The sequence below is a fragment of the Mirounga leonina genome, unplaced genomic scaffold (genome assembly GCF_011800145.1).
Source record: "Mirounga leonina isolate KUSES-001 unplaced genomic scaffold, KU_Mleo_1.0 Mir_170, whole genome shotgun sequence".
NCBI classification, from domain to species: domain Eukaryota; kingdom Metazoa; phylum Chordata; class Mammalia; order Carnivora; family Phocidae; genus Mirounga; species Mirounga leonina.
In genome coordinates this window covers 35,676,291-35,696,740 of record NW_023270433.1, presented here as the reverse complement: position 1 = coordinate 35,696,740, position 20,450 = coordinate 35,676,291, and the positions used below count along the sequence as shown (strand labels likewise).

Here is a 20,450-nt window from a genome sequence, read left to right as displayed (position 1 = left end):
GCATTTTCCCTTACAGTCCTTCGGTAACCAGTGAGACTCATAATATTCTTATATTACAGTTGAAGAAATATCTAAAATATCCTTTTTTTTTTTTAAAGATTTATTTATTTGAGAGAGCGAGAATGAGAGAGAGAGAGAGTACATGAGAGGGGGGGGGGTTAGAGGGAGAAGCAGGCTCCTCGCCGAGCAGGGAGCCCGATGCGGGACTCGATCCCGGGACCCTGGGATCATGACCCGAACCAAAGGCAGACACCCAACCAACTGAGCCACCCAGGCGCCCTAAAATAACTTTTTTAAGACCATATAGCTAGTAGTGGCAAAGCTAGAAGAACTTAGTTTTGGCTTGGGTACTCACATTCTTAATTATGAAGCTAAATTACTTCTTGTTTCTGGGGATAAAGACCTATTTTTAGTGATTGTGTGTGTGTGTGTGTGTGTGTGTGACATTAATTGCCTCAAATTCAGTTTTGGGTATGGAATAGGATTTAAATGTAATTAACATTGAATATTCTATTTTGAAAAGTGAGTAGAAAATGTTCAGTTTTCTCTCATCATTCAAAGCTTCTGTATTTTAATGGATTTTATTAAATTTTGTAGACAGTTGAAAAAATTCTGAGCAGAGGCTACAGTGTTTTATTACATATTAGAAGATTAGATTTTTTTATTTAATTTTTTTAAATGAACATATAATGTATTATTTGTTTCAGGGGTGCAGGTCTGTGATTCATCAGTCTTACACAATTCATAGTGCTCACCAGAGCATATACCCTCCCCAGTGTCCATCGCTGCTCAGCCACCCCATCCCTCCTACCCCCCTCCACTCCAGCAACCCTCAGTTTGTTTCCTGAGATTAAGAGTCTCTTATGGTTTGTCTCCCTCTCTGGTTTTGTCTTGTTTCATTTTTCCCTCCCTTCCCCTATGATCCTCTTCCTTTTTTCTCAAATTCCACATATCCGTGAGATCATATGATATTTGTCTTTCTCTGGTTGACTTATTTCGCTTATCAAAATACCTTCTAGTTCCACCCACATCATTGCAAATGGCAAGATTTCATTTTTTGATGGCTGCATAGTATTCCATTGTATATATATACACCACATCTTCTTTATCCATTCATCTGTTGATGGACATCTAGGCTCTTTCCATATTTTGGCTATTGTGGACATTGCTGCTATAAACATTTGGGTGCTCGTGCCCCTTCGGATCACTACATTTGTATCTTTGGGGTAAATACCCAGTAGTGCAATTCCTGGGTCGTAAGGTAGCTCTATTTTCAACTTTTTGAGGAACCTCCATACTGTTTTCCAGAGTGACTGCACCAGCTTGCATTCCCACCAACAGTGTAGGAGGGTTCCCCTTTCTCTGCAGGAAGATTAGATATTAATGCCATTCTTTGGCCTTTTAATTTTCAATGGAGAGCATCAAAATTAGACATAATCGCTCCCAGATAACAGAATCACTCTCTTTTCCACTATATCAGGTCTGAGATTCTCATGGAAATACTATGGTAGACTCAGGTTTGGAGAACAAAGAGACAGGAAGGATTTCTTAGAGACAGGTTGAATTTTTGTCATTTTGAATAAGGAAGGGTATATTAGCCCCTAGATGATGCTGTTTTGAGACCTAGGCCAGAGGGAGTTTTAAGAGTATAAAAGCAGGAGCACCTGGCTGGCTCAGTCAGAGGAGTGTCCGACTCTTGATCTCAGGGTCATGAGTTTGGGCCCCACATTGAGTGTAGAGATTACTTAAGTAAATAAAACTTTTTGGAAAAAGAGTGTAGAAGTAGTTTTTTGTTATTCTCTATATGGTGAATTAAAGCTAGGGTATTTTGTATATATGTCTCATGCTTGATAGAAGCAGAAAGCTCTCTACATGTTATGTAAAATTAATGGAATACAAGTAGGGCAGGTTCAAGGAAGGTAAGGTGTATAATCATTGGTTGGGGATGGGGAAACGGTCTTTGAATTATTCCTAAAGTTGTCTCTGTCACTCTTCTTTTTTGCTACCATTTGCGGTTTTCTTAGGTCACTGGACCTATTTGGGCTGGGGAGAGCAGCAGAGTACGTAAGAAATTGAATTCCTTATAATTCTCTTGATTTTACCCTTTAACACACTGTCTGAACTATGAAGCTGGATATTCATGTGTACAAGTATACATAATTCCACTCCCTTCTCCTCCCCTACTTAAATCTCAAAGACCATTACTTGCAGTGGGATGTTATATCCTTTCATGCTGTTTTTTTTTTTTTTGAAGACTGTGTGTGTGTGTGTGTGTGTGTGTGAGAGAGAGAGAGAGAGAGAGAGAGAGAGAGAGAGATTTCAAACCAAAGTCCCAGTTACAATCTTGGCAGTATCTCTAGATTTTTCCTTCCCAGAGATAGGTAGTATCATCAGCACCTAGTGCAGGAAACCCTCTCCCTTGGTCTCTTGGCTAAGGAGTACAGTGACTAGAAGAAGTTCCTTCTGGAAGTTTATTTTTGTAAACAAGGCACTGAGGACATGGTTTGACTTTCCTTGAAGGAGCCCAGGTAGGCTGGAGGCCATCTTCATTCTAGAGCTTTGAGAGTGGGCAGTCAGTTCTTTCCAGCAAGATACACAGCCTTAGGCTCACATCACTGGCTCTGTTACCCATCTTACAGGGGGATTGGTTGAGTCCCAGTGCTTAGGTATCCAGCAGGTGCTCAGAGGGGCACTGTTCTGTCACTGGAATTTCTTATGAATATGTACTTTCTGTGATTTGAGTCCTTAGTGTTTCCACTAGGGAACTGCTCAAAGGCAGCCTAAGAGAGCTGAGATAACTTAAGGTTTTCCAAGAAAAAAGTAACTAAGCCATAAAAAAAATGGTTTGAATTCTCTTTCCTTTTCACTCAGGCTGATAAAGTTCTACCTGTATTCTGGATTTGAAGACAGGGATTCAATCCAGGACCACCACATACCGGAAAGCCTCATTGTTCAGTATTTCATTCAGTATTGTTTGAGTGCCTTCTCTGTACCTGGGGCCCATTTTTGCCCTGAATTAGATTACTCGCCCCAGGTTTATTTTCTATCATTCCCTTCCGTGTCCTTTTATGTACCTACCAAATGAGCTACAAAGTGTTTTTCAAAAATACATATAGCCTTTCTCACTGTTGGGCTTTTACTCATGCCATTATTTTTATCCAGATTCTAGAAGGTATTTACCCACCCCCTCCGAACTTCACCTGTTGAAAACCTACCAGTCTTTCAAAGTTGTCTCCTCCATAAAGATTTCTCTGCTCACCCTAACAGGAAGTGACCTTACCTTCAACTCATATAGCATTTGGTTTGTACTGTTCTCATGATAGTTACTTCCTTGTATTTGTGTCCATATTTTCTCTCTCCTATTAGACTGATTGTATATTCCGAATCTTCTGTGTTATTTAGTCTTGTACTTAAAGGCACTCAGTAAATACTTGAATGAGTTAATTTTCCCAGCCTTTTAGTTTTCCAAGGGCTTTTCAATTTTTGCCCTCAACCTAGCTCACAAGTCCTCCTTAGGCTCAGGTTCTTTTTCTCAGTGAAGCCAGGAGTTTTCTGTTTTAGCTGCAGTCATGTTGTGAAGTAGAGTAGAGCCAGTAAGGGATTGTTGCTGCCACACTGAAAGCACAGTTCTTTCGTTCAAGCCTTTTTCTTAATTTCCCTTGTTAGTTTCTAATCAGCCTTGGTGGTGCCAGGAAGTTTTCTTTCTAGGGAGATCAGGGATAGTATCAGGGGAGAAAATCTGGTCTTTGCCCTCATCTGCCTTTTTTCTGTTTCTCTTCTTTGTCTCACCTCACTTCTTTGTATTTCTTTTTTCCTATCTCCTCCTAATTTTCATATTCTCTTCTATTCCTAGCCTCTTCTTTCCATAAAAACTCTGTTTCTTAATATTTGCCCTTTATTTCTTTAGTATAGAAATGTTGTCAGCTTTTAGGAAAGTTTTGGAGTATTCTCCTTAGCCTAGCAAAATAAAAAAGCAGAGCATTATTCAGGAGTAATAGGTCAGATGCAGTGAAAAACTAAGGGTCTGTCCAACATAGTTTCTGGCTCTGGATCGTGGGCTCCTAACTCTGGCTGAGCTACTCTCTCCTGGCCCCATAATCAGTGGGATTGTCTATCGCTGTTCCCTCTGGTTCTCTGGGGTATGTATTGATACTTCTGCTGGAGTTTAAGTAGACTTTTGGCTTTGTCTCCTTTGTTGCCTCTGCCCTCTGATCTGTATGCATGAAAAATCCATCTGACTTCTTCACACTGACTCCTTTTGTGGGTTCAGAAAGAATTAATTCTGAAAGACATACTGGTTTTTGTCCCTTGATCCTTTCTAGTGTTTAGAACAACAAATGCATCAAGATCTGAAACCAGTGCCTCTGAAGTCTTTTTTTTTTCCCTAATACGTGATCAGAGTTCTTTCTGAGCAGAATTCTTTGCATCCCCTATTGTTTGACTAGTACCCTTCCAGACCACTTGAAGGTTAGCCTATTCCTTCCTTCCTTTTAATACTCTTTATATATCTTTTTTTTTTTAAGATTTTATTTATTTCAGAGAGAGAGAGCATGAGCGGGGGGGGGGGGGGTGGGACAAAGGAAGAAGCAGACTCCCTGCTGAGCAGGGAGCCCAATGTGGGGCTTGATCCCAGGACCCTGGGATCATGACCTGAGCCCAAGGCAGACTCTTAACTGACTGAGCCACCCAGGTGCCCCTAGCCTCTTTCTCATACTGATTTTTTTCTCCTGAGGTTCTGATCACTCTCCTTGTCTTATGTTCACACTTAAACTCAAAAGGGAAAAGCTCATGAGATCTTCTACCCGTACTCCCAGCTATACCCACAGTGTTGTCTGCAATCTGGTGTTCAAATATTCTTCGTTGCTTGTAAAACCCACATGTTTGTGCCCCCTTGTCTCTTTTAGTGGAATTATTATCTACTAGGTAGTTTGATGTACAAGCCAAGGTGTCATTTCCCTTTTACCTTCCATTTGTCCCCACGTTTTATCATTTGTCTGGATTTTTCTTTTTCTAGTTCATCAGTTCTTTTCCATTTCTACTGCATGGATGCAGGTTCTTATCTCCTGCTTGAGTGATTGTGAAAGCCTAATCTCATGGTCTTCAGAAGGCTCTCACTGCCACATAACTACCAAGATTTTTTAAAAAATTACTAATATAAGGAGTTCATCATCTGCTAAAAGTATCTCCATTTTGGGATAATGAATGTTCCTTTTCCTCACTGAGCCAAATAGGAAATTGGCAAGACAGGACATCTGGGACCTTGTTAATTATACACATACGGGGTTGGTGTCAGAAATGGCTTCTCTATAAAATAAGCCACAGAGCACTATTAGGTTGAGCTCCCTTTCCAAGTACAGTGTTAAATATTTTTATTTTTGTTTGGAGCAGGATTTGTAACTGTGGTCATTTTAGTTAACATCAAGAATAAAACTAGTCAGTCAGGCGCTGGCCTGAAAAGCAGAAATAATTCTATGGTATTATAGTCACTGTTGTTAGATAAACTTGGCTGCATTGTCAGCAAGATCCCATTGGTAGTGCTTATGTTTTCCTCTTCCCCTTCAGCCCAGACTTTGGATGGAAATTCTGAGCCCCAGGGTAGAGGTACTTGATAGGAATTGTTAGAAAAACCTGTTGCTGCAGCAAGACAGTAAGATTGCTACTGTTCTCGGGGGCCTGGCTGGCTCAGTCAGTGGAGCATGTGACTCCTGATCTTGGGGTCATGAGTTCCAGCCCCACAATGGGTATAGAGCTTACTTAAAAACAAAAACAAAAACAAATAAAATTTGGCATAATACTTAAAAAAAAAAGACTGCTACTGTTCTTAGTTGTATCTAGAACTTTTGGTTCTTCAGAGTCTTGGCTTTGCGCCTCCTGATATTTGAACACCTTCTGATGTTGGACTTGCTTACTGGGTTCAGCCATGTATTTTTAAAGTCTAACAACAGCAAGCCAACTCTAAATGAAAATTTCTCTTCTACCCATTTTGATAACAATAGAGGAATAGAATCTATGACGTTTAAAAACAGATTTTCACTAGAGTTGTGATAGCTGGAGAATCAGAATTCCAGAGAATTCTGCATTGGGAAAATACAGTTTGGAATTCCTCTAAGAGTCAACACTAAAATGAAAGCAAGGATCTTGTCTCATTTAATAAGGAAAGAAACTTACGAGTATTAACTGAAACAGTTTTGCACATGGGTTTGAGGTCACTTGGCTCACTTGCAGCTCAGCTTGCTCTTGTTCTCAAGGTCTAGGCTTGTGGTTACCTAAGTTAGAAGCAGAAAAAAATTCTAAATAAATAAAGCTGGGATGCTTTGACTGACTGTGTTTATTCCACAGCTTTTGAAGATCCTGATAGTGCCGTTGATGACCGAGATAGTGACTATCGCAGTGAGACCAGCAACAGCATCCCACCTCCTTACCATACGACTTCCCAGCCCAATGCTTCTGTGCACCAGTTCGCTGTGCCGGTGGGATTGCCACAGCAGCTGCTACTTCAGGGCAATTCCCGGGATTCCTGCAATGACTCTATGCAAAGTTACGATCTTGATTATCCAGAGCGGCGGGCTCTCAGGTGGGTTTTGGAAACCAAGCACTTTCTCTTCCTGATATGTAGTTTCCAAGATGCAACTGACAGTATTTGGATGCTTTAACCTGAGGTGGTAGTGGAAGTCTAACAGTATGATAGACCAAAATACAGCCATTTTGTATAGATTCTCAGTCTTTTTTCTCTTCTGTACATTCACATTTAGGCATTTCTGTCATTAGTATTTCTCTTTATGATCAGTGATTCTCAACTGGTGAGAGCACGCTAACTTGGGGTGGATGACTGAAAAAAACCAGCTCATGCCTCTGCCCAGCCCAGTGACTCTTCACCATGATTAAAAAAAGAAAATCACAGATGTTAAATGTTTGGATAATCCTTCCTACCTAAATATTTCTGGGAACTTCAGATGATCTCTTCATAGCAGATTCAGTACTTATGCTGGAACTTTAGAAAAATTTTAAATATATAAAACGTTGACATGGTTAAAAAATGTTAAGGTACAATACAGCATACAGTGAAGAATCTCCCACCCACACCTGTCCTCTCCTCCTCTACTCTGTCCCCTTCCTATCTTTTAGTTCTCACACCACCCTTGTTTCTTTCTTATGTGCCCTTCCATAGACTACTATCATATAATTTATGAGTATAAAAACAAATATTTACATATATGCTCCCCCTTTTTCCCCCACTTTAAAAAGTAATTCAAACAAAATTCAGAAAAATGTTATATTAACACCCATATTCATGTTGCCTAGATTCATTGTGTTAACATTCTGGCACATTTACTTTTTATTTCATTCTCTCTTAGATTGTGTCATTATTCTGTTTCCCCAACATTTTACCCATTGATTTTAGCATCCATTGATGATCCTTGTTTGAATCAATTATTGGTTGGAAGTTAATATTTTAAAAACCATTCCAGTTTAGCTCATACTTTTGATTGCTAAAATTCACCATACCATAATAACATATCATTTCTTTTTGCTCATTTTACCAAACTGGTGAATATTTATTCTGATCCTCAGTTGGTTGCCTGTCTGAGAGACAACATCCTATCTCAGTTTACTCTCATCTCTGGAAATACTTTCAATGAATTTTTTTATATATCAACCATCACATAGAATTTTTACTGTTTATAATCTAATTCTAAAAAAGAAATATGCCAGGAATCCTACTGTAGTTGGTCTCTGCTCCTTGCTGGTTTATTAGATGAAAATTTTATTTTTTAATTATTTGATTTTAGTTGTTTATATTGTCCTACTTTAAGGAAAAAAAAATAGCAAAAAATCCAATACTTTTGGCCCTCTTTTCCTCTGTATTTGTAAGCATTAGATGTGTAGGCCAACAGTAATAGTGGCATATCAACCTAAATGACTACATACTCTTCTAGAACACTGCATTTTAACCAGTTATTACCCTATTATTATTTTAGTTATTTCCTGGGCTACTGCTATAATAATACTTAGAGGAGCATTAGTGATACACTTTAAAGTGTAAATTTTTTGCTAAAGATTTTTTAATTAATCCCATATAAATTTGATTTTACTGTATCAGTATATGAAATGAGGTTAAAGAGTGAATATTTTTTTCATCTCCAGCAGAGAAAAAGAATTACAATTATTTATTTATTTATTTGAAAAAGTGTGTGAGCAAGAGAGAGCACGAGGTGGGGAGGGGCAGATGAAGAGGAAGAAGCAGACTCCCCACTCAGCAAGGAGCCTGAAGCGGGGCTCGATCCCAAGATCCTCGGACCTTTACCTGAGCCGAAGGCAGACGCTTAACCTAAAGACTCACGCAGGCACCCCAAAAATTACATGATTTTTAAGTAACCTTTTATCATAGACATTTTTAACTTAAATTTTGAAATGATTTATCCTTCAGAAAGTTTTGAAGACATTTTATCACTAGCATTGAATTTTAAACTTCTCTCTTACTGTAGATATCAAGTTCTTGGAGATGGTCTAAGTCTTGAAGTTACACAGTTTTTTAGGAAGAACATTTAAAATCCTAAGGGAACAAACATGTTCTTAGTATCTGCCAGTAAATTAGAAGTGTAAATATAAATAGCTTCATTCACTACAGCAATGGCTATCTATTCATTTAAGTTGAAGTATAAAGACTTCTAGGCTGGAGTTAGTTTAGTTTGAGTTTTTGAAGATACTGGACAATAATGAAACTGGATGTAAAAAAAGTAGATTGGGTTTCTTTGCTCAACCAAATGGGCTTTTGCCTAATGAATCCAGAATAACTGGAAACTTACATAAATTATGTAAAAATACATAATTTGGGGTTTGTTGCTAAAGTGTGTCTAGTGTTGAGAGGGGTCAAAAGAATATCTCTTGAAGTTTATTATTAATATCTCTTCAAGTCTCTCTTGAAGATTTTTAGTGACTAAATGACCACTGTGATCTTGCTTCTGTTTCCTAAATAAATGCAATTGGAAGTTAAATCTACACAGGAACATACTGAGATGATAAGCTCCTAGTCTGCAGGTCCTCTGTGTACCCCTACATGAGTACACAGGAAGGAGGCAGTTTCTAATCTAACTGAAAGAAAGGTCAGGTATCTTATGTATTCATTGACTTAAGTTGGAATGTAGCTTCTAGTGTTAAAATCAGTATAGGAAGGGGCGCCTGGGTGGCTCAGTCGTTAAGTGTCTGCCTTCGGCTCAGGTCATGATCCCAGGGTCCTGGGATCGAGCCTCCCTGCTCAGTGGGAAACCTGCTTCTCCCTCTCCCACTCCCCCTGCTTGTGTTCCCTCTCTCGCTGTGTCTCTCTCTGTCAAATAAATAAATAAAATCTTTAAAAAAAAAATCAGTATAGGGCAAGATACTCCTTTCACTGTGATCCTCAATGCATATATAGCTTTTAGATTTCACAAATTATAATGCTTTAAATAATTGTTCCATTGGGCTATAACAAGGTTTGACTTCTGACAGTCAAAGATTATTTTTATTATGTATATATTTATTTATTTGAGAGAGAGAGGGTGTGAGTGTGCTCATGGGAGCGGGAGCAGGGGGAGGAGCAGAGAAAGGGAGAGAATTTCAAGCAGACTCCATGCTGAGCACAGAGCCCGACTTGGGGCTCGATCTCACCACTCTGAGATCACGACCTGAGCCAAAATCAAGAGTCGGATACTTAACCAACTAAGCCACCCAGGTACACCTATTTTTTCTTTTTCTTTTTTTTTTTTTAAAGAAATATGTTTGGCCATACTCTTGGCTATACTGCCTCAAATAATAACTTTCAGCAAGTTAACAGCTTGACTTTTCAGACCCGAATTAATCAACAAATTTGGGTTTCTTGAAATCCCTTGATATGTTGAATACTTAACAGTTCTAAACCTGGGCATTGCAAATACATTCTAAATATTGAGGAAACATGTTCATTTTGCTTGTTTCTACCTTTCTTGAAAAATAAAAGCATCCTAAAAAGCTCATGGTAGTAAGTAGCTACGGTTATTACTATAGCTGTTCTTTTTCTGATGTGGAAAAACTCTGATTAAATTGCTTTAATATTGATTTAAGAACATTAGAGATTTCTTTATCATATTTTTTCAGTCTGAATGGTTTTTATCATATTGACAATTTTATTTTAGTTTTCTCGTTGAACATGCACTAAATTTTATAATTTGTTTCTTCCTTTTCCCTTTTCCTTCTCTTTTCTTTGCCTTACTATTCCTCTGATTTTATTCTTTTACATCAGACAAGGTTTGCAGGCCCAAAATGACAAAATTAGGATTATTTCAGCTTTCTCTGGTGTTGACTATGAAGAGCAAGAAAATATATATGAGGAGAGAGAGGGGAAAATAACACAAGAGTTTCTAGAAAGCAGTAACGTAAAGGAAGCAGAAGTAAAAGAAATTAGAGCTCTTTCAAAAACTGATAAATATTGCAACCAACAAGAACAACTGAAGTATAAGAATTGGAAAAAGATACCACCTCAGGGTCAAGAAATTGAATATTCTGCTGCCTTTAATTTTGACCGTAAGTTTGAAACATCTGTGTTCTCCAGATATCCTCAGAAATATGATACAATAGATAGAAGGAAAAACAAGTCGTTATACCATCATTTTGGAGACCGTGAAAGAAGACAGTATGGTGATAGATCAGGAACTAAGACTGACTTGGAAAGTACATATCCTAACACTGAAAAGTGTAACATTTGCCACATTGAAAAAAAGAAACAAAATTACCCAATTTTGTGCCCTTATAAAAATGCTTTTGTGGTTAAGAGTGGCACGTGGACCACTAAGTTGCAAAATCATGATTATGATCTTTCTGATTGTTTTAAGAACTGTAAAAAGTCATCTGGCTTAAACCAGCATGTCACTAATTTCACTCCATTAGATATTCTTGAAGATTCTACTAGCAGTACTTCTGATGAACTTCTGAGTTCTCCTCTTACTGATATACAGGAAGGTTTACTGTCACCAACAAGTCCTCCATCCAATGTCCATCATATTGGAGGCTTACCTGAAGAATATCATGTAACATGTCCAGTATTCTCATTACCAAAGGTGAATTGTGATGCAAAAACACTTGGAGATCTGTCTGGGTGCCCCATGGAAGAGATGACCCCTTCCTCTCTTGAGGAACCCAAGAAGGACTGTGTTGATACAATGGATGAGCTTCAGTGTTTGGTAGAAACAGTATCAGAATATTTAGCAGAGAAGGAAGAAGAGATTAATAGATTTGGTTCCCTTTCAAAAACTAAAAAGTCACTTAAACACAACAGTACTGTTGATAATGAGGAACAGAAAATGCCTGGGGATCAAATGCCACCTTCAAACATTGTCAAGAATGACAAGGATAAGGCCATCTCTTTCCCTGAGCTGAATGGAGTGAAATGTGCTGTTGGTTTTTTGTTCAGTTCACTCACAGAAAAAGTGGGTTCAGGCACAAAGCATCTAACAACCTCTGTGGAAAAGCTGGTTTCTTTAGTTCCAGAGAAAACAGAAACTCTTAATCAAATAGAGACAGTTAATTCAGGATCTAAACCCAGAGCCGAGTCAGTATTGGGGAAGGATCTTTCCATGCAATCTCCATTATCCTCTCAAGCAGTTGATAATAAGGATTTTGGCAGAAATGACAAAACCTCTGAAAATGAGCACACAGGGAGTAAAACTGGAAATATAAGCTTTCAGGATGTAACAGAGACTGTTGGAAGGGACTCCACTCCACAGAGTCAGAGTTCAGTTATAAAGTCTGTTTTTAGCATGCTAAATCCATTAAAGATCTTTTCAGAAAAGGATGAAACCAAAAAAGATGATGGCCAGAACAAGCCAATAAGAAAGGAAAACTTTTTTGAGTGTGGATCAGAGTCAAATCAAAGGGAAGACCCTCTTGGCAATAACAGTAGTATTATCACTCTCGGTAGGAATGATGGAGAAAATACAAGCTCAACCCAAATGCCCACAAGTGAGGATTTGTTGTTGTCTTCCCCAGCGGCCAATGAACCTTCAAACTTAGGCGGTTCTGCAAATAAAAATGTTGATATTGAGAGTCTCTTGGAAATAAAACCCTGTGTAGATCTGTCTCTATTACCAGATCAACCAAAAATATGTGCTAAAGACACTCGAGGACAACCTTGTATAACTGGAAGTACAACTGCAAATAAAGAGTCTTCTTCAAAGCCATTAGAAGGGGACAAAGTTACTAGTGATGATGATTTTCTTGAGCCACTCAGAAAATCATTTAGCCAGTTTTTGCTCAATTCACCTGAGACCTGTTCAAAGGAAACTTTGTCAGAATCTATGAAAATTCACCAGTCGGAGGAGGATGGGTGGGAGAGGGACCCTAAGAAAGATGGACATTCCTTTTCCTTTAGTGGAAAACTACATATTCCATTTTTCAGAGTTCTTAGTCATTCTGAAAAGCAGGAGTTAGGAGAGAAAGGAAGCATTTTTCCTTCATTTAAATTTCCTTTCACTGACAGCCATAACACTGTCACTGACGAGAGATTTCCTGATTCAGCAGTAACCATTGATGAAGAGATCCAAAGAAACTGCCATGAAAATGCCAAACTTGGTTTAATAAAATCTAGTTCAGTTCCAAATATTCATAATAATTTAGGGAAATTTGATGATACAGAAACATTTAATAAAAACGACCAGATAAATTTTCCTGAAGATGACACACTTAATAAAATAAAGACTAATTCAGTTCCAATTATTAGTAATGATCTTGGGGAATTTGGGAACATAGAGAAATTAAATTCAAGTGACCACGCAGCAGTAGATAACTGTCACAGAGATACCTCAGCCTCCCTTGGAATTGTGTCCAAAGAATATATTCCTTCAGATTCTTCAGAAGAAAGTAAAACTCTTACACAAATGACATCTTTAACAGTATCAGACTGTTCATTAGCATCTACTACCATTTCAGAATCCACCTTGGTTAATGAAATTAATGAAGATAGACTTGTAGATAAAGCTTCCAAGACAAGAACCCAAGGAGGCCTCCTTTCTGGTCTGTTTAACAGGTTTTCTTCTCTCGAAAATTTGTCTAGTCAACAAGAATTAAATTTGAAGAGTGATGATTCTCATCATAAGAATAATACCCCAGGCTTACTCTCTGGAATATTTAACCTGATATCCAATAACAGTGTGACTGTTCATAAACCAGATGAAGCAAGGTCCATGTCTTTAGGCAACATAAAAAGTTTGAATGGAAATAAACATTTATCTTTGGAGGAGATCCCTGTTACTTCATGTGTGACTTCTGGAAACCAGAAGAACCATGTTGAAAAAGAAGAAACATCTGGCTTTATAAAAAGCTTTGTATCTTTACCTAAAGAAAATATACCATTATGTGATGCTTGGGTTGATAGTCATCATTGCCCTCCCACATGGAAGAAACAGCAAAAGGAAACCAACTGCCCCTCTTCCGAGAACAGGGTATTTCACTGTGCTCCAAGCACTCAGCGGGGCCTCTTAGAGGAATCTCTGGCTGAGAGGCTGACACCACACCATGTTCTTAAGGCGAAAATACATGAAAATTCAAACAAGTTAAATCCATCTATATTAAATACTAACATTCTTAATATATCAAACCACTATCAGGCTTTTGAAGAGATGAATAATACTTTCTGTTATGAATGGGACTCTGATATAAAAGATTTCTCCAAAAATTCCAGAAAACTTCAGCCAGTTTATTATATGTTAAATCAAAATGCATTCCCATCAGGTGACGTTTTCTTGTGGCCTGACTCAGAAAATTCGGCAATAAATTTTTGCCAAAAGGATCAAAATGCAAATGTCTTGGAGTGGAAAACAAATCCAAACAGTGTCATTTGGCGTGACTTACCATATGAATCATTGGAGCAGTTAGCATTTAATGAAGATAACTTATTAAGTGATATGTGGGCAGCTCACTCATTATATGGAAATTCTTATTTTCCAATTAATGAGACGAAGAATTCACTAGAAGAATTACCCATTGACTTAAGTTGTTCTTCAGGTTATGAGAAGACTACATGTTCCATAGTTGATCAAGAATTATTAAGAATGGATGAAAACTTTGTTTTTTCAAGTGTTGGTTATGAATACCAAGAATGGTTGTCATGTCTTGAAAGTGGAGTGTGGTGGCCATCAGAAGATGGAGATTATGGATATTATATGTTCCATGATGGTCAGTATATGTATTATCTCCTCACTGATTCTACTGGGCAGTATGCATATTTATTTATACCTGATTGTTCTTATCAAGAGTATTTGAATTGTGGTTTACAGACAAATGATCTATCAAGTATTATGTTGGATGACAGCATTATTTCTGCCTATGGTTTTAAGGAAGATGAATTATTCTGGTGTGTTGAAGAGGAACCAATTGATGACCCTCTTGATTTATCTGTAGTTTTGCCAAGAAGTGAGGGACCAGTGTATCTAAATTTAGGAACCTTTTCACAAGTATTTGAAGAGTCAGGTTGTGGCCAAAAGGATCAACCGTTAGATTTTTCAGGCTATAATCTTAAGAAGTTTAAAGGAAATTTTGGATCTTTTGAAGAAAGGGTATGTGGTTCTGAAGACTTTGAATATATATTGGATCTCAGGAATCAGCCCCAAACTATTGGAAATCACGACTTAAATAAAAGTCATTTTATAGAAGGAGATAAGAACCAGTCTCCAGCAAAGGATTCATTAGTTTACCCTTCTCGTTTACATTCGGTTCAGTCTTCTGAAGAGGCTACCTCTTTGGTTCATCCTGAAAATATGACTAATAGTCCACAGCAAACAGGAGAAATGTCATCATTGAACAAAGTGACTTCATTATTTTCTGCTTTAGTTGGAAATACTTTGTATTTTGTTGAGAATGAATCCTTAGAGTCTTTGGTCATGAAGAAAATGGATCAGCAGTCAGACTTGGCAGAGCTCACAAATAATGGTCTTCAGTCATTAATCTTGAATAAACAATTAGAGAGTAACTCCCAAGATAAAGAAGAAAGTCTTCTCAAGAAGGATTTAGAAAGACAAATAGTATCCAATGTGCAGCAACCAGAAATTATTAAAAGTATGAAGCAAGAATTCCCTTTAAATAAAAGTTTTCAGGTAAAAAAACAAAGTTTGTTAAAATCTGTTATCCAGGTAAGCCAAACAACTCCTCAGGCTAAATCAGATATAGAAGATAATGAAATAATTACAGTTGACTCTATTTCAGTTCCTCTTGCATCACAGTTTAGTAGGGATGAACCCAAGAACTGTGAGATTCCTCAGGACCAGTCTTCCAAAGAGTCTGAGAGAACATTATTTAAAAGTGCATTGAAACTCTTTGGTCGGGGAGAAGACTCTTTAGTAAGTACAGTATCAAATGGAAAACAGGCATCTGGATTTTTGAACCTCTTTAAAACCCAGGTGAATAAAGAAGGACCACCAAATTTAGAAAAGAATGGTGATAAAAATAGAAAGATACCTTCTCAGCAAAAGAATGAATCTCCTGGTGTTTCTAATTTTTTTGGTACCCTTGGGGATTTATTTAAAACCAATGCATCTTCTATACAGACAACTGAAAATATGTCTGTTTCTTCATCGGTTAATAAGGATGAAGTCAAATCAAGTCCTAATCCTGCACAGCTAATTATCCAGGATGTTGGGAACTTTTCTGCTACACCAGTTGCCTCTAAAAGGAAGGTTCGAGTTAGGAGTCTGAACAAGCAGATTACTATTGATGACAGTGGGCTAAAAGAACCATCGACTAGGGATATACAGAGTAATAATTTGACTGAGGAAGAGGTACATTCCAGAGACTACCTAATCCAGCAATCACCAAGTCAGTCTTTCTCAGCAAATTGTCTTGAAGAGTCTTCCAGAGATTCTTCAATAAAAACTAGTGGTGTGTCTACAGTGACAGAAGTTTCAAGAAGTAATGAATTATCTTTTGATATTCTCAGCCCAAGAAATTCAAAGGAACAAGATCATTTTTCCAACCAACACTGGAGTTATTCAACTCCCACAACCTCTCCCTCTCAACCAGAGTTGCCCACCAGAAAGAGTGTATTTTCTTTCCTGACTGGATCTGAAAAATCTGAGAACAGAGCCTCTGCTCCTCTACTGAGAACCAAATCTCAAGCAGAAGGGCTGTTTACACTTCCTTCCTTTTTTTCCACTACTAACTCAAGCAGCAAGAAGGATGCCTCTCGTAATAGCTCTTTTAGTTTCTTCAACTTACCATTTTCGGATGGAAAGCAGCAGACTTCTGGGGAAAAACACAGCCTTTCAACTGTTGCTCCAGTGACTTCCCAGCCCTGTAAGAAGCCAAGTGTTTTTGTAGACATGGGTGGCACAAGAACTGGAGAAGGTTCCAGTGGCAATAGAGATAGTATAGTCCAGGAGGTGGTTCATGAACAGCAAATGGCTCCTTGTGTTTCCATTAGCAACACCATCGGGGTTACTTCCCTTACAGATGTGCTCAATGTAGAGAAGGACTATCAGGGAAAACTAGATTCTAGGAACGGACTAGGGACATCTTTAGCAGATTTCCAGATGAATCAGTTGCAAAATGACATTGTTCCTCATTCACCAGAATTTCAGGCACAGACTGAAACACTGCTCATTGGTCCAGAGACCCTTGGGGTAGCTCCTTGTGAAGAAGAACCTTTCATACAGGAAGCCTTCCCTAGTGGCTCATTGGCCAAGTCTTTTCCACATGATAACCATTTGACTGAAAAGCTCAACAATTCAGACACTTGTACTAACCACCACCAAAATGAAAGATTTACTGGTGACCTCTTAAACTTGCCATTGGAAAAGGCCCCTGATGAGGTCTTAACACAGATCCCGGAGCCAACCTCTTCCTCTGTGGAGCCAGGGTGTACAAGGCACCTCCAGAGTAGAGAGGCAGATAAAGAGGAAGACAAATCAATGTTGGGCTCCTCAGTAGAAGTGCTTTCAGGGTTTGTGACAAAAGTGAAATCTTTCTCTGGGTGCTTAATTGAACCTCCCAAAACTTTCTCTGGACTTTTCTCCTCTCCTAAACCACCAAAGAAAAACTCCTTTTTCTCTCTTTCTTCTGGTGCATCATCTCAGTCCCTCAAAGGTGAGTTATTTGGAATTTTTAAAAGTCCCAAACCAGACACATACAAACAAGAATCACCTATCCCACCTACTGCATGGCCTCAATATGGTAGTTGCGGAGATACTGTAGGATCAGTACCTCCAGAAAATCTGTGGAGAGAAGCTTCCTCTTCAGCACTCAATTCAGAATCTACTCTCAGTGACTGTACAATGACTGTAGTTAGTGCAAAGTCAGACTCAGAGACCCTGACAGATGATACTAAACCAACAACTGAAATGGAAAACAATAATATCCCTGACAATATTCTAGAACCCCAAGATTCTGAAATAATTGGGGCTGCACCTTCTGTTTCAGGGGACGATGCTGGGCAAGGAGTATTGTCTCTGAGTGATGAAGGAGACATGGGGTTGTTGCAGGGCACAGACACAGAGGCATCGTTGGAAGCAGAGCATATCCCATTGCCATCACATTTGGATTCAGATCCTACCTGTATTGCCAAAGAGCTTCCTCCTCCGGTTCCGCCACCTATTCCTCTTAAGGCAAAGCCAGCTATGCAGTCTGCCTCCACAAACCAAGACTTCTTGGAACTACAGGCAGCCAGTTCACTGGAAACCAGTACTGCACTGTTCAGTGAGGCAAGTGTTGGCCAGAGTGCCACACCAGAAACCCAAGGATACCTTTCCCACCCTGTGCTAGAGGAACCTGCTCTTTGTGCCAAAGAAAGTTATGGGATACTCGATACCCAGAAAGATCTACCTGCAGTCCTCCAGGAAACAGAGCAGCCAAGACCTCATTTTGAGATCCCAAACATGACCAATTGGCCAAAATTCCATTTCCCATCCTCTGCCACTGACTGTGGGAAACCACTGAGCTCTTTCTTTTCCCCATCTCCTTCCTCTGGCGATAGAGCAGCAGAGCCTGGTTTAATGGCCAGTTTTAAAAAGTTGTCAACTCTATTTGAGGGAGGTAATGAAGGGAAAGGGAATATAATTGCAAATGATCTAAAACTAAGGTTTGGAAAGAAGCTGGATCTTTCATTCACATGGCCAAAAGAGAACAAAGGGGGCCCTGAACAAACGCCTGCAGAATTCTCTTCTCCAGCTTTGGTTATCAGCAGTGATCAGGACCTTAACGCTAGGGAGGTTGACAAAGCTTTAGAGTCTTCTCAAATGTCTGAGGCTAATGCTGAGCCAGCTACTCAACCCTCTGGGACCTCTGAGCAGCAGGAGACCAGGCCAAGTATATGTGCTCATGAGTTTTCAGGGCCTGGAGAAATGGAAAACCAGCAGGAAGTCTCAGCATCAGGAGAACACTGGGGTTCCAAAGACAACCTTTCTAGCTCCACCTATCCTTCAGGGAGTCATAAGGAAGAACACTGCACTGTTACTGAGCTACTTCACCAGCCAGAAACTCAAAAGGAGGAGGTGATGCCTGCTAGTACTGACTCTCTTTCAAACGTACAGCAGCCAGTTACTCTCCATGGCATCAAGGAACCAAAGACCGACAAAAGGCCTGTTCTCAACCTAAGCATCATAAATGATTTTAAGAAATTGACCATTTATGATGCAGTGACTTAGTGGTAGTCTAATGGTAGCCTGCTTTTTATTTTTCCTATGTCTTTCCTAGCATCTGAGCTTCATGTTAATTAGAGGTTAAGTAACAAGAAATAATGTGTGGGTCTTTTCATCCTCTCCCATCTCTCTAGTGCCAAATGTAATTCATTTATTGGGAGAAGGAATTTACTGCTAACGGAAAGGCTGGGCCCTGGGATTTACTCCCTCTGGTTTGCTCTGCCTTGTGTAAAGTGGAATGGAGAATGGAGGGCAGGAAGAGGCAGCAAGTAGTAGTGTGGCATATATTAATGATAGGCTAGGATGCTTCCTTGGGCCTTCAGCACTTACATCTATACTAGCTGGGAGAGATCTACTGTGCTTTGCCTTTCCAAGTTTTCTAAGATGCTTTCTCCAGTGGCAATGAGGTTATTAAGTAAAATGCAAGATGCAAAGGTTGGGATAATTTATATTCTATATCCTATTCCACATGGATTTGCATAGCTTCTTTCAGTCTTTGCCTTTTCGTACCCTTAAGACTGGTGTCTGGTAAATGCTTTGAGTAAAGTGTCACAGGAGCTTAAGGCTATCATTTGCTGTAGTTCTTTATTCTGGAGCATTGTGCTGGGTCCATATGGAAAAGATCCTGTTATTTCCCCTAAGAAGAAGCACCAAATACAGTACAGCTTAAGAATGCTGCCAGGACCTCTTGCCCAAACCTGTCCAAAGTGGCTGGTTTTAGAGATTGTGTGTGTGTGTGTATGTGTGTATACACATGTGTTAGGAACTGTTCATAACAGTGACCTGGTACCTGTCCTGCTGCCATGGGACAAAGGATCAGAAATTAGCCTGAAAATACCAGGTAATTGGGAGGCACCATAGAGAAAATATCCCTGGGAAACAACAATGATTTATCTTCATTTAGTCAAGGGTGAACATAAACGCTTTAGTTAAAGGCTTGACTCTGTGGCAAGGATCTTTGTCCTTTTGCATGGAGGCTTTCTAGAAAGCAGAATACCGGAAGTGAAAGGGGGGCCCCTGACTTGGGATAGAACTATCCCTATGAGCTGGGATAGATCTTACAGACCAACGCCTAGAACCTCTATCTTGAGTAGGACTGACAGCCTTAAATTCAGTATACGGCTCAAGGGAGTAACTTGTGGATACTGCTCTTCTTTCTAATCATGATTCACTCCCACTTTCTCTGCTATAGGTGCTATCTCTCATAGCAGGGGAACAAATTTCCTTTCTGGGTATGGGAATTCAGGTGATTGAGAAAGGGTTGGGCTGACCTCTCTTCAGGTATAGAAATGCATTATTATGGTCCTGACTCAGAGCCAGGAGTTGGGATTTTGTCCACTTTATCGCAAACGAGCCATGTCCTGAGAGCAACTGTTACAGGTGGGCAAGTTTATCTTTGGGACATTCCCTGTGCTGCCAGGGATATTGTTGTAACATTCATGTTGATGAGACCATTCCCCAGAGGAATTTTTTTGGTAATAGATTTCATCTCCTAATGGTTTCCATTACCTCATTATGTAGATAGCTGCGAGATAATTGAAGGAACATTACCAATCTCCTTTGCTCATCCTAAGGAACAGACATTCACATTTACAATTATAGAGGAAGAAAAGGGGCATCAATTTAGTAAATAATAAAAAAAGGGAGTAGAGTTCATCCATTTTACTTTATGGAAATTAGAAAACTTTAATCACAGCCACTGGACAAGTTTCTTTAGAATCCGGGTAAAGAATATTAGGTGTAGACAAGAGGCTACTTTTATATTTAGTAATTCTTAATAATTAAGGTTAAGCCCCTGCTTACAAAAATCACTTTCAG

The 20,450-nt window shown here is 39.1% G+C and overlaps 1 protein-coding gene across 3 annotated transcripts in view; it reads left to right on the top strand.

Moving 5' to 3' along the window:
* UNC13B (unc-13 homolog B) overlaps positions 1–20,450 on the top strand; it is a 208,941-nt gene that overhangs the window by 99,133 nt on the left and 89,358 nt on the right. For 2 of the 3 annotated variants that reach the window (XM_035016380.1, XM_035016381.1), the window contains exon 8: positions 6,340–6,574. In XM_035016380.1, coding sequence (XP_034872271.1) covers positions 6,340–6,574 — 235 coding nt within the window. Of the gene's footprint in view, positions 1–6,339; positions 6,575–10,564; positions 18,572–20,450 lie in introns of all 3 variants that reach the window. The other variant, XM_035016382.1, reaches the window with a different exon arrangement.